This window comes from Charadrius vociferus, unplaced genomic scaffold (assembly GCF_000708025.1).
Source record: "Charadrius vociferus isolate BGI_N301 unplaced genomic scaffold, ASM70802v2 scaffold32, whole genome shotgun sequence".
NCBI lineage: Eukaryota > Metazoa > Chordata > Aves > Charadriiformes > Charadriidae > Charadrius > Charadrius vociferus.
Window position 1 is genome coordinate 11,500,702 of NW_009647856.1, and position 12,883 is coordinate 11,513,584.

Below are 12,883 nucleotides of genomic sequence, written 5' to 3' on the forward strand. Positions count from 1 at the left end.
GTGTTACTGGTGTAAAACTGAATTATGAAGTAGAAACAATTGGGTCTACCAAAGGGAGGTTCTTTCTTAAAGATTTTCTATTCGCTCCTTCCCCTGCTCCCAAATGTAGACAGAGTTGATCATCTTTCTTGCAAGGACAGGAGTAGGAGTGCCTTGTGAGATTCCTTCTAGCCCCATGATTGTTTTGCTGACCTAATTTGGCTCTGTGTAACAGCAGTCCACTGCTGATGGTGTGCTAGGTCAGTGAAACATTTTAAATTAAGGTATTGAACAGGGATTAAGTCTGAAATGAACTCTGTATGCATTTTAGTTTGCCTCTGCTTTTGCAGCAAGTTATGACACTCTTACATTAGCTTTTCTGTTGGCTGAGGATTTTTTCTGTGTTACTCTTCTCAGAAGGACATTTCAGAGTACGATGCGACTGTGTTGAAAACTTAGTCTCTTCTGACTCTGGATGGAGAGTGTTTTATGGAGCTATTGTTATTTACCATTTGTCTGTATTTTGGTCTGTCCACGTGTTTCGCAAGTATTTCTTTTTTTAAACTGCCTTTAGATGGACAAAGTAGGAGAATGTGCAGCTGAAATGGGATTTCTGGAGTGCTTTGAAGGCTCATTATTTAAAAATAAATTGAAGGGCATACTTCTGAGAGTCTCTCTTCATGTGTAATTCAGTGAGAGTTCAGCCTGAGAAAAGGTTGAACCCTAAGTATTCATAACTTATCACAAAAACAAGAGTGGTGTGAAAGCAATGTGTGAAGCTGTGTTGTTAATTGCTTTCACATTTTAATATGTATTATTGATTTGCATTATTCAAGAAAAGTTAGGTTATACCGACCTTACCAGAGGATATTGGGAAAACCTGAAAGCAGAGAACGCAGGCTGCGTGTTTGAACGGAAGGAATGGAGAAGAAAAACTCTTGATGTTTCCTGAATGGGGTAGAATAGTAGAGCCTTTGCCACTCAAAGAGGATGGCATGAGGCTCGAAAACAAACTGAATGACAAATACCAATCTGTTTCTCTGGGTGATGTAATGGCCTTGATAAATAATGGAAATCCTGAATTGAACTGTATCTTAACTGCTGTTTGTTCTGATGGAACCATATCTTTTAAAAAAGATAAATAAATACGCTTGAGGTTTTAGGAAAATTCTTGTGCTTTTAGATAGTCATGTTTCAAGAAATGGACACCAAACTTGAAGAAAGGAGGAGACGTGCCAAAAGATTTAATAGGCAGATGGAATATGTTTACAGCAGAAAAATTAGTAGTGGCTTATTTGCTTTCACTGAAAATTGGATCCTCGCTATATGCCAAAATACTGAACTGATTGTTGGAAAATGTGCAAATAAGTCTTTGGTCGTGGTTGTAGGATCCTGTGTTTGTTCACGTTACGATACTTTAGTTAAATTTTCACTAGTGGTACAAAATTTGCACTAAAAACCATTTGACTATGAAAGCAGTTCTGATTTTTATGTACTATATGTTTCCCTTCAGCCAAAGGAATAAGCAGAAATTTTAAGAAACTTGGATTTGGTTATAGTTTTGTACTATTTTTGGAATTCCTAATAAAGTAAATGTGGGAGAGGGCTGATCTGTGTTAGAAGCGCCGGTTCCAGGGACAGATTTAATTAATCTTTTGACTTGTTGCTTCTAGGTGAAGGAGAATCTGCTATCGTGCAAGATGCTGCTGCATTGCAAGCGGGATGAGTTGCGCAAGCTGTGGATTGAAGGGATTGAGCACAAACATGTCCTGAATTTGCTGGACGAGATAGAGAACATCAAGCAAGTGCCTCAGAAGCTGGAACAGTGCATGGCCAGCAAACACTACCTCAACGCAACAGACATGCTGGTAAGATGTGGTACCTCGTGCTGGGCCAGTACCCACCAGAAACACGCTGGTCAGCTGTCTGATCATCTGCAGGCAGTTCTGCCGTCTCTGTTAGTATTTCCTTTTTTTTCCCTGCTTAGTTTCTTCTTTTGTCATTTGCTGCTTTCTTGTGTTGGAATTTCCATTTGGTTTTGTTTTGATCCTTCCCTGACTAGACTTAGGGTCACAGTCTCCCATCCTGTTTGGTTAGCTCTTGTCTTTCAGAGCTGTCTTTACCTGTGTACTTTTCCTGATCCTGACGCTTTCTATAACCTTTCATCTATAGGATTTCCTTCTACTTTTGCAACCTGGTGCTTTATTTTAAAAGGAATTTCCCTAACACCTGCCTGTATCATCTTCATTCTTTATATGTTATCAATTATTTCAAAACCATTTTTGTTATGGAAGAACTATCCTGTTTCTCTCATATTTCGTCTCCCAGAATGCACTCACAACTTTTGTTATTATTCAGACAGGAGACTGTCTTTGACCGTTCAGGTGTGTCTGCCTCTCATTGTCTTCTTCTAAATCCTTTACCAGGACTCTTGATCATTTCTACTTATTTCCAGCTCTTTTTTGATATTATTTTCCTCTCTCCCTTCAAGTGTTTTTCCTCTTCAGTTCCATATTTTCTTCTTCAGTTCCATTTTATAAGCATACCTTTCAATTCCAGTCTTGTGGTAGAGGTAGAAGTTTCCCACACTTCTCTAATAACAATCTTTTTTCTTTTCCTTTTGTTTCTCAACATAACAAGCACGTCTCCTCACCAGGCTCCAGTCCTTTCTTTCCTGGAACTGTCTTCTACCAATAATTAAAAAGCTTTACAAGAAAGGTGATTCTTCCCCTCTACTCAGTCCTGACACGTGGAGTGCTGAGTCCAGTTCTGGGCTCTCCAGGACAAGAAAGAGATGGAGTTCCTAGATTGAGTCCAGTGAAGGATCAGGAAGACGTTAGGGGACAGCAGCATCTTGCATATGTAAAGAGAGGCTGAGGGAGCTGAGACTGCTTCACTGGGAGAAGAGAAACCTCAGGGAGATCTTATCAATGGCTATAAATGTCTGATGGGAGGGTGCAAAGAAAACAGAGCTGGACTTTTCTCGGTGGTGCCCAGTGCAGGAGAAGAGGCAATGGGCACAGATTGAAACAAAGGAAAAAATGTTTGGTGTAAGAAAACATCTTTTACTGTAAATATGATTGAACACTGGAGCAGGTTGCCCAGAGAGGTTGGGGAGTCTCCTCTATGGAAAATTTTCAAAACCAGGCTGGATGTGGTCCTGGGCAACTGGCCTGTAGGTGACCATGTTTGAGCAGGAGGGTGGATTAGATGTTCTCTAGAGGTTCTTCCCAACCTTAAGCAGTCTGTGATTCAAAAGTGAAGGCGAGAGAAGTATGTCTGATCATATTACTCTTTGTGTTTGCCAGAGAATGCCTTTAAAGAAATCTTTTAATTGCCTTCTTTTGTTTTTGTTTTTGTTTTTTTCGACTTTACTGTGTCCTTTGTATTTCTCTTAGCTGTGCCTCTTCACTTCTTTTTAATAAATCATTATTCAACAGGATAAGGAGCTGGAAATCTTGGTGTTGTCACCTGATACTTGTAGAGCCCATGCTTGAACTTTAATTTCCTTCTTTCCATTTTATCTCAGTCTACCTTTAATATGACTTTCTAAAACTCACCTTGTTCCCTCTGAAACACATTCAGCAGTTTCATGTCAGCCTCCTCGTCCCTTTCTTTGATGGCATGTGTAACCCATTCTGGATTTTTGTTGTCGCTGTCGTGTCCTCTTGTCGGATTTCACTTTGCCATCACCTTCCTGTTCTTTTCTGCTGTTCATGTTCTCTTTTCATGCCACACCGGATGCAATCATCTTTCTATAATCTACAATTTTCCCTTTCTTCCTTTTTAAAACTATCTTCCAGGAACCCTCACAATGGTATTCTCTTTAGAATTTCACTATGGGAGACAATATGAACTGTTGTCTTATATCTTTCCCACCGTACTGTAAACAATCTGGGATGGCTAATGTATCCATTTCTCTTGTGTAATGCAGAGTGGAATTTTTGTGGTAATTTATAAAATGTTATGTAAAATCTATTAGAATTCCTGAAAACAGATCTGCAATGCAATGACTTGAGGCAGCATATGTGAGAAGAGCACAGTCAGGTTTTGCCAAAACTTTTGTCAGGTTTTTGATGTAGGAAATTGGAGTGTCGTATTAGTCTGATATTTTCAATTATGAGAGATGAAGAAGTAGATGTAAATTAAGGGCGTTCAGTGTAGGGGGAAAAACACGGTATTCAGAGTTAACATCACTATAAGTTGAAACGTTAACCAGTTGGTGCTTGCTTTTACTGATGGACTTTCCAGTTTGCTTGTCTTTTGGTGTCATTTTTGTTTGTTTGTGGTTTTTTGGTTTTTTTTGTTTTTTTTAACTGTAATTCTTTTCAGAAGGAAATTCCAGAAAAGTAAGTAATTTCCTATCTGAAATATAAGATGGGAGGTGTAAGAAGAAAAATAACAATACTTAAGATTTATCATATAATATGCTTTAGAAATGGTTTGCAATATATGTATTTGTGATGTCTTATTGGTTTGCAATATATTGCGTGTGGAGTTTTTTTATATGTACACTTATATACATATACACATGTGTGTGTGCGTGTAGGTATGGTTGCCCAAGACTATAAGTTAGAGCCAATATTAGCCCTCGTTGCAGTACAGACTTCTGTGGTATACCGTACTTGGTTTTGCTGTTTGTTTTCCAGAATAAGCTTATCTTCTCTAAGAAATCAAATGGTAATGATATAAAAAGCAGCTCTTGGATTATTTATTTTTTTTTATATATCAATGAATGCGGAGAAACCTCAAGTGAGAATTGAATGCGCTATTTCAGCCGTTCATTGACACTTGCAATTCTCATTCGAAGAGCAGTGTACCTGTAGGGAAGAAATAGTAACCTACCTGCATCTGGAGCTTTTTCATAGACAAAAATTGCTGTAGGCTCACTGGCTTTTGCCATCTTCTGTTAACACTGCTTCTGCAGGACTGTGATGTTGTAATCACTCACTCGCTGCAGGATAATTCCTTTTGCCTTTTATAGGATATGAACACTATGTAAAATAATTACTGAACTGTCAGGGATGCAGCGTATGTATGGATCTCTCTGTCCTTTTGTTTCATTCCTCAAGGTAAACAGATGCTCATGGCTTATAAAAAGCCCGAAGCGATCTGACAAGGAGTTTATATCCCTCACATTGAAATTGGAGCTCTGATTAATATTGTTGCCTGTAGCCTTGTGATATGTACAGTTGAAATTAGACCTTTGCAGTCCTTGTGTTAGGTTGATGCAAGCACTCTAATGGCATAATTTCTGGTTGCTGCATCACATTTCTGCAGTCTGTTCTTTGTATTCCACTCACATTAATTGAAGTAATTTTGCCACTGAAGCGTGTTTCAAACCTCTGCATTTAAATTGAAATTTTAATTCCCTTATTGTTTGGAAAAGACGGCTGAAGATGGCTTGTTACAGGTTTCATTATCACTCAAAACTCTCCAGCTGCTGGTTCTAATGTGCAATGACTGAGTAATGCTGGGAAGAATTGTTAATAAAAGAATGGCAGCTTTTCCCAGTAGTATAAGCATAATGCAAAGGTATTTTGTGACAGCTTACATTTGTATGAAGTTAAAAATTTTAAGTGGCAACTTCTTTGTTTCTGATTCTGTATCCATCCAGAGTAGCACAGATGAGCTTCAAATATCATGTATTCATGTTCTGTGGTCCTCCAGCATCTTGATAATATGCACTCCGGTGAGCAGAGCCAGTAGGATTACGTTTGCTGTTCTGTAATTGCACCTTATACAGCTTGTGTTAAAATCATGGAATCACAGAATGCCAGGTTGGAAGGGAGCTCAAGGATCACCTGGTCCATCCTTTCTTGGCAAAAGCACGGTCTAGACAAGATGGCCCAGCACCCTGCCCAGCTGAATCTTGAAAGCGTCCAATGTTGCAGAATCCACTGCTTCCCTGGGGAGGTTATTCCAATGGCTGATTGTTCGCAGTGTGAAAAATTTTCTCTTGTATCCAGTCAGAATATCCCCAGGAATAACTTGTACCCATGACCCCTTGTCTTTTCCATTGTGACTCCTTGTGAAAAGGGAGTCCTTGGACCTGTTGGAGCGGGGCCGGAGGAGGCCACGAAGATGCTGTGAGGGCTGGAGCCCCTCTGCTATGAGGAGAGGCTGAGAGAGTTGGGGCTGTTCAGCCTGGAGAAGAGAAGGCTCTGGGGAGATCTTATAGTGGCCTTCCAGTACCTAAAGGGGCTACAGGAGAGCTGGGGAGGGACTTTTTACTGGGGCATGTAGTGATAGGATGAAGGGGGATGGCTTCAAACTGGAAGAGGGGAGATTTAGATTAGATATTAGGAAGAAATTCTTGACACTGCGGGAAGTGAGCCCCTGGCGCAGGTTGCCCCGAGAAGCTGTGGCTGCCCCATCCCTGGAGGTGTTCAAGGCGAGGTTGGACGGGGCTTGGAGCAACCTGGGCTGGGGGGAGGGGTCCCTGCCCATGGCAGGGGGGTGGGACTGGATGATCTTGAAGGTCCCTTCTAACCTAAACCATTCTATTAGTCTCTATCTTCTTTGTAGCCAGCCTCCAAATACTGGAACTTGAATGAATTGTGGAGCTTTGGAGAAGTCAGGAGGGTCTGGAACAGATAGAACTCCCGTTTGAGATCGAATACATTTCAGTTATTTTCAATTTCTGTATATGCTTCTTTAAAGTATGAGTTTGTATGTTTTTCTGTAAATGATCTGGTTTTTCACATGCTAAATTGCTAAAAGTAACATTCATTTTGATGTGGCAGTTGAGTACACATGCATGCATGGGTGTGTATTTTCTCTTCTATGTAAAGCATAAAAAGGAGGCTGAGGGGAGACCTTATCGCTTTCTGCAGCTCCCTGAAAGGAGGGTGTAGTGAGGGGGGGTCGGTCTCTTCTCCCAAGGAACAGGTGATGGGACAAGAGGAAACGGCCTCAAGTTGCGCCAGGGGAGGTTTAGGTTGGATATCGGGAAAAATGTCTTCACAGAAGGCATTGTGAAGCACTGGAACAGGCTGCCCAGGGAAGGGGTGGAAACGCCATCCTTGGAGGTATTTAAAGGATGTGTAGATGTGGTGCTGAGGGACATGGTTTAGAGGTGGACTTGGCAGTGCTAGGTCTTCGGTCAATGATCTTAAAGTTCTTTTCCAAGCTAAATAATTCTATGATCAGGTGCTGAGAGGGGAATTCTGATGCAGAAGGAGCTTCCTACGAAAAGGCAGTGGGCAGTTTCCAAAGGGGAGAGCAGCAGAGCTGGTGGCAGAGGCAAGCTGGGGTTGAGGGCACAGCTAGCACTTGGCCTGGAAGCATGAGCTTGATTGCTGGAAGGCAGGAACCCCAGTTCTTCTGGAAGAGGTGTTTTGGATGGGCTACACAACACTATAGCCAGAACTTGAAGCAGAGGGCATGCAGCAGGATGGGCAGCAGTGGACAAGGACAGGAGTCTTGCTTGGAGGAAGCAGTTCCGTGTCGAGTCTCCCCCGGCACTGGGCTGTGTGTTGAAGGGCAGTACGCTCTGCCTAGCAGTTACTTAATTAACTCAAGTATTGTAGAGGTCTGTGGTGTTGATCTAATTGTTCTGGCTCTAATGTTGACCCATGAGGTACCCATAAGGGAGAAATTAATATTTTCCATTTGTTTAAATAATCTAAGAGATGAAATGCGAAAAACAGTTGAAGGAAGAAATGTTGTTGAATCAAGTAATTAAAGGTCATATCATAATACAATTAAATGAAAATTGCATAGGCTACTTTCTTTGCATTTCCTGGCTTTTATGTATCTAGCTTTGCAATTTTAATGAACTAGTACCACTTTGTCAAAGTATATAGAGTTTTTAAAAAAATCTTTTAATTCCAATAGACGGTGAAACACTTACTCTGAACTTGATTTATTGGTGCAGGAGTACAGTTCCTTTGGGGTGGGATTGTGTCAGGTAACGTAACACCACAACACTGCAGAAATACATCCACAGGACAGGAGTGAAGATAACTGCTATTTCCAGTTGAATTTTTTTTTTTTTTGTTGTTAGGAGGATGACAGAAGGAAGAATGAAGGTAGAAAGATGGAAGTATGAGGCCCTCTGACTAGTCGTCACTTAAGTTTAACTTCACACTTGTGTTACAGAGCCAGGAACTGATATGTATGTGTGTTTTACTCATGAGCACATCCTCCTCCTTTAGCCTATGTGTCTTTGTCCCAATAAATACAAAGCTGAAATGGCGGTAATTTGTTTCTCAAGAAGTTGGCCAAGGAACGCTCCAACACCTACTTTTCTTCTTCAACGTTAAGGACTCCTCTTTCAGTTTCCTTACATCAGGGAGAGAGTAATACGTCTTCTGCTCTGCTTTCTGAAGTGAGGGGTAGCATCAGGCTTTTCTCAGAGCTGACCGCTTTCTGACTGCAAATTTGCATCGTTGCCGGTTTGTTCGGTTTCTAGAGTGGAGCTAGCGGCTGTTATTGTTGCATTCAATTAAACGTTCGTGGCACGGCACCCAGCTGGATGGGAGAGGAGATTGCTTTGCAGGTAAATTAGGTCATTTTCAATTGTGCTGACACAGCATAGTTAAAGCATACTGAGTTCCCCGCCGGCATCCTTATGATGCATTAAATGTATTTTTGCTCAGCTCCATAGACCACAAGATCTGTGCTGGGTTAATTTTTTGAAGAGCATCAGGAACATACCAGTCTAAACTGGAGATGCTGACCAGCTTCATTGTCTGTGTACCAAAGCATTTTATAAAAAAGTGTTTTGTTTTGTTTTGTTTTTTAACTGAAAAGCTTTACAACTCAACTGGGCTACTTGGTGGGTGAGAACATGGTCAGAAGTTGAAGGTGTTTTAATAAGTGGAAATGCTGTGCAAAAATGCTCATACGGCTTCTGAGGCTGTCAGAAGGGAGAGAGGTGGCGTAGGAGAAGGAATTAGAGGAGAGAGTAACTATGGGTAAGATATTTTGGAGAACAGTGTATGAAGATGAGGAACTTCGCTTGCTGTGGGAAGTGGGGGTCAAACACGGAGCTTAAAATATTGAACTATTTTCTCAGGAGCGAAGAGAGGATATTGCTCTGTGTGCATGTACACACGCACGTATTTGGCCGCCTCTTGGAATGTCGTGCTTGGTAACAGTGTCCCCTGCCTTTCGATGCGTTTCATGTTAATCCTCGATGAAGGCATTTGGAGTCATTAACATCCTCCCAGAAAACAGTGGATGTTTGTTGCCCTAGGCATGGTTTTTGAGGAGAGTTTTCATTTTTGTTACTTGAATGTAGCTGCTACCTGTGGCTTTCCTCAGCATAGTAGAAGGAGAGTCTTTCAGTTAAAAGTACCGTGTGGTGAACAGACTTAGACTCTAAGGAGTCTGGAATAATGAAATAAAAAAAAAAAATAAAAAAAATTGCAATGCAGTTCTCGGTATGCATTTTATTTACTGTCTGCCTTTCAGCTGGAACAATGAAAATCAATAAAAACAGTCTTTCATTTTGTTTCTGCATTTCTTATTGCAGAGCTGGGATTCAGGTACTGGTGTGGAACAGTTTTGTATTTTGGAATTAGTGCCATAAGTTTACTTAGTTTCGAATTCTATAGAAATGCTTTTATTACAAAACTTAAAGTTTGGCCCTGCTTCAAATTCTCTTTCTTCTGAATTACAAAAATAGTAATAGTTTCCCGATACGTCTTGCCTTGAAGTCTTTCCCAGCTAACATTGTGTCTTGTCATTGTTGACCTTATCGATTACAAAGAAGCCTTTTAGAAAACCGAATTGCGGAGCTGACATCTCAAGGCTTGTATCTCATTTCAGATTACCTACTGAGGTGTGTAAGTGTTTGTGCTTAAAGGAATTGTTTCATATTAGTTTGTAAGGATTGGCAAACCTCGTGGTTTCTGTTAGCTGTGTGGTTGAGGTATGGATGAGAAAGAAGGCAGCTTTGTTTTTATTAACTTGATGTATGTTCTAGTGATTCGCACATAAGCCTGGAAATAACGAGCTTTCTTCTGTCTGCTGCTCATCCATTTAAAATACCGTACCTTTACTCAGACGCCAGGACTTATTAATATTATTTGTCTGCTTTCAAGGAGCATTGTAAAGCTTAAGTAATTTAAGTTTGGTAGAATACTGCAAAGTTCCTTATATGAGAAGCATTGGTGCTATGTATTGTTAGAACATTTTTCACCTCTTTTCTGTATATTTCTCTCTCTTTTTTTTTTTTTTTTTCTTCTCTTTAAACTCTGTTTTCTGATGTCTGATTTTCTTCTGTGTGTGTGGTTTGGTTTTTTTTTTAAATAAACTTGCTAGGCTAGTTTTAAAGATGTTAGAACGTGGGGAGTTTCTTTCCCTTTGAAACAACTTATAATTTTTTTCCCTCGGTATACTTATCAATAACTTTATCTCCTTTTTTTAAATCCTTTAATTTCCATTATCTGAAGCAGTATATTGCATTAAACTGTTAGTGCCTGATACTGCTTCATTTGCATTGACACGTGCTTGACCTCGGCCCCTCCGCTCTTCGTTAATGCACCAACAAGCATTGATATCTCTCTAGAGTATTATCGTATGGCTGTTAGCTTTACTAATAACAACCATTCATTTAAGCTGATGAAAGTTTATTAAATAAGAAAACATGCTGTAATGAAGGTGGAGTAGAGGTGTCTAGCGTCTTTCTATGGTGAAAGCTGCAGCTACGTGACAAGACGCTGTCCTTAATGAAAGGGAGAGGCTTCTGTAACATTATAACGTATGCTTTTGGGAACGGGCATTTCTAAACATTAAATTGAATCCTTCCTGATTACAGTGTAGATGCAGTGATGAGAAGTTCTTTGCTTAAGGTGGTTGCTTCTGCCATTTAATGATGCATCCTTTCTTGGGAGCGCTCTCCGAACAGGGTGAGAGTTTTGTGGCTTAGTTTACATTTGCTTCCTTTTAACTCATGAACCTAGTTGTATTACATACCTTCAGCTTAATATTTCTTTTGCTGTCTTTGCTGTTGGTAACTTTTATTATTGAGGTATGCTGTGGACTTTATTCTGTGAGTCATTTACGCTTTTATCACTTTACCTTTGAATACAGCGGATGTTTTTTCCAGTAATCACTGGTCTTCCCATGAAGTCTTTTTTTAACTCTGGATTTTACAGACATAATTCTCTCCATAGTAAACTATCGCAACAAACCAAGAAAAATTGTTGAAGATAGATTAGGTTATGGGACAATATAAAATGATCTAGGTAAAGAAATCTGCAACTTTAAAGCTAGTGAATGGCAGGTGAGAAGGTATAATAAATTTAGTCTTTAGTAAAGCATTTGAAACATTTGTGGTGAATTTAACCCAGAAGTTTTCCACTGGAGTGAACTGCTTTATGTCTGGTAAAGTTGGTGGAATGCTACCAAGTAACCTTCAAAATGGTGCGATAGATGAGCCGTTGTCACGTAGACCTAGAGGAAGACCTACACGGAACAGCTCAGAAACGAAGATGTACAGGCAGTGTGCCGGTTTAAGGAGGCAGTGGTTGTCTTATTTGTCTTAATATTACCTTTTGTGAATTTATGAATTCTGTAACAAAAAAAAATTGTTAGTAAATTAATAGGTGAGGAGCTAACTGAAAGGAATTAAAGATTCCTTTAACAAGAGAGGTATGGGACACGGAGCATAAAAACTTTTAAATGTCATCCTGAAGACAGCAACAGGATCAATTTGGGAAACTGCAGGTTTGCATTGAAAGGCAAGTTCTGATGTTGTGCTTTAATGCGTTAGGACCTTGTTGTTCTATACATCGTTCATATAGAGAGAAGGCTTTTGGGACAGAGATGGACCTGAAAAAACACACTTTTCTTCATGGCAATTAAGTCTAAATGAGGATGCATTAAATCAGGAGGCAAAAAATACGGAAATGCAAACTGTGAGGAAAAGCATTTTTTATTATTTTTGCTGCCTTCACAATACCTACAACTGTTATACTGGTCTATGGCAGCCCTCCAGTGGGATCTAATACAGATGTCTGTACAAGGTCGGAGCAAAGGTGGTCTTTGGCCAATACTCTGTCTGCTGCAGAGGGTGGTGAGAAGGGAGAGTGAGGACAGCGCAAGCAATAGTGATCCTTTCCCAAAATGCTCCCAGCATCCAGCACTCGGCAATATGCAGCTTTTGGTGGAAAAGCTGGTGTCTTCTGTGTTGAATACCACTCAGTAGATGTTTCTTTCTTGCATTTGTCCCTGTCGCTTTTTGCACCGGTTTAAACTTTTGGCTTCAACGTTGTGCTTTGGCAGTGAGTTCAGAGCTGAGCTGTCTGACCCGCTTCTCGGAGATGATACCGAATCTTTGATTTGCTAATTTCATCTGATTGCCCAGGAGCTCCGGAGGATCTGAGGCACACAACTATTGTGGGTACTGGGGCAATACGTGTCTCATCTCCATCACTCTAATGGAAAAAGTTTCGGGCAATTCTGTGATGCTGATAGACTTTCCCATTGTGGGAAAGTCGTTTGACCATACTCTTGTTGAAATTGCTCATGTTTTGGGTTAAAGTCCAAGTGAGCAGTTGGATAATCCTTTTTTTTTTTTTTTTTTGGTGTTTTTTAGCCACTCTGTTACTTGAGCGCTGCTTTTCGTTTCAGCGCTTTATTACTAGAAAGACATTGATGAATTACAGCAAGTGGAGGAGGAAGTGGAATGATTGATGGGTGACAGGACTAAGGCAAATTGGAAAGAATTAAATTTATGTAGCTGGACTAAAGGACAGCAAGTGAGGATCATAATTTTATGAAAGATTGTTGAGGAAAATACTGCTGTTTAAACACTTAAGAAAAATAAAGGACATTTGTGCTTTATGCGTTTATATGACGTTTGCTTTGTTTTCATAAAGTAGGAGCAGTGGTCTTATTGGCAAGAGAGACAGAAGTAAGTTTTGTAAAATATAGCATAATTAAAGCAGTA

General features: G+C 40.1%; 1 protein-coding gene across 1 annotated transcript in view; it reads left to right on the plus strand.

Annotated features, from left to right (window-relative positions):
- Positions 1 to 12,883, plus strand: part of EXOC4 (exocyst complex component 4) — a 442,826-nt gene that overhangs the window by 26,846 nt on the left and 403,097 nt on the right. The window contains exon 3 of the mRNA XM_009882971.1: positions 1,653 to 1,847. Within this exon, the coding sequence (XP_009881273.1) occupies positions 1,653 to 1,847 (195 nt within the window). The remainder of the gene's footprint in view (positions 1 to 1,652; positions 1,848 to 12,883) is intronic.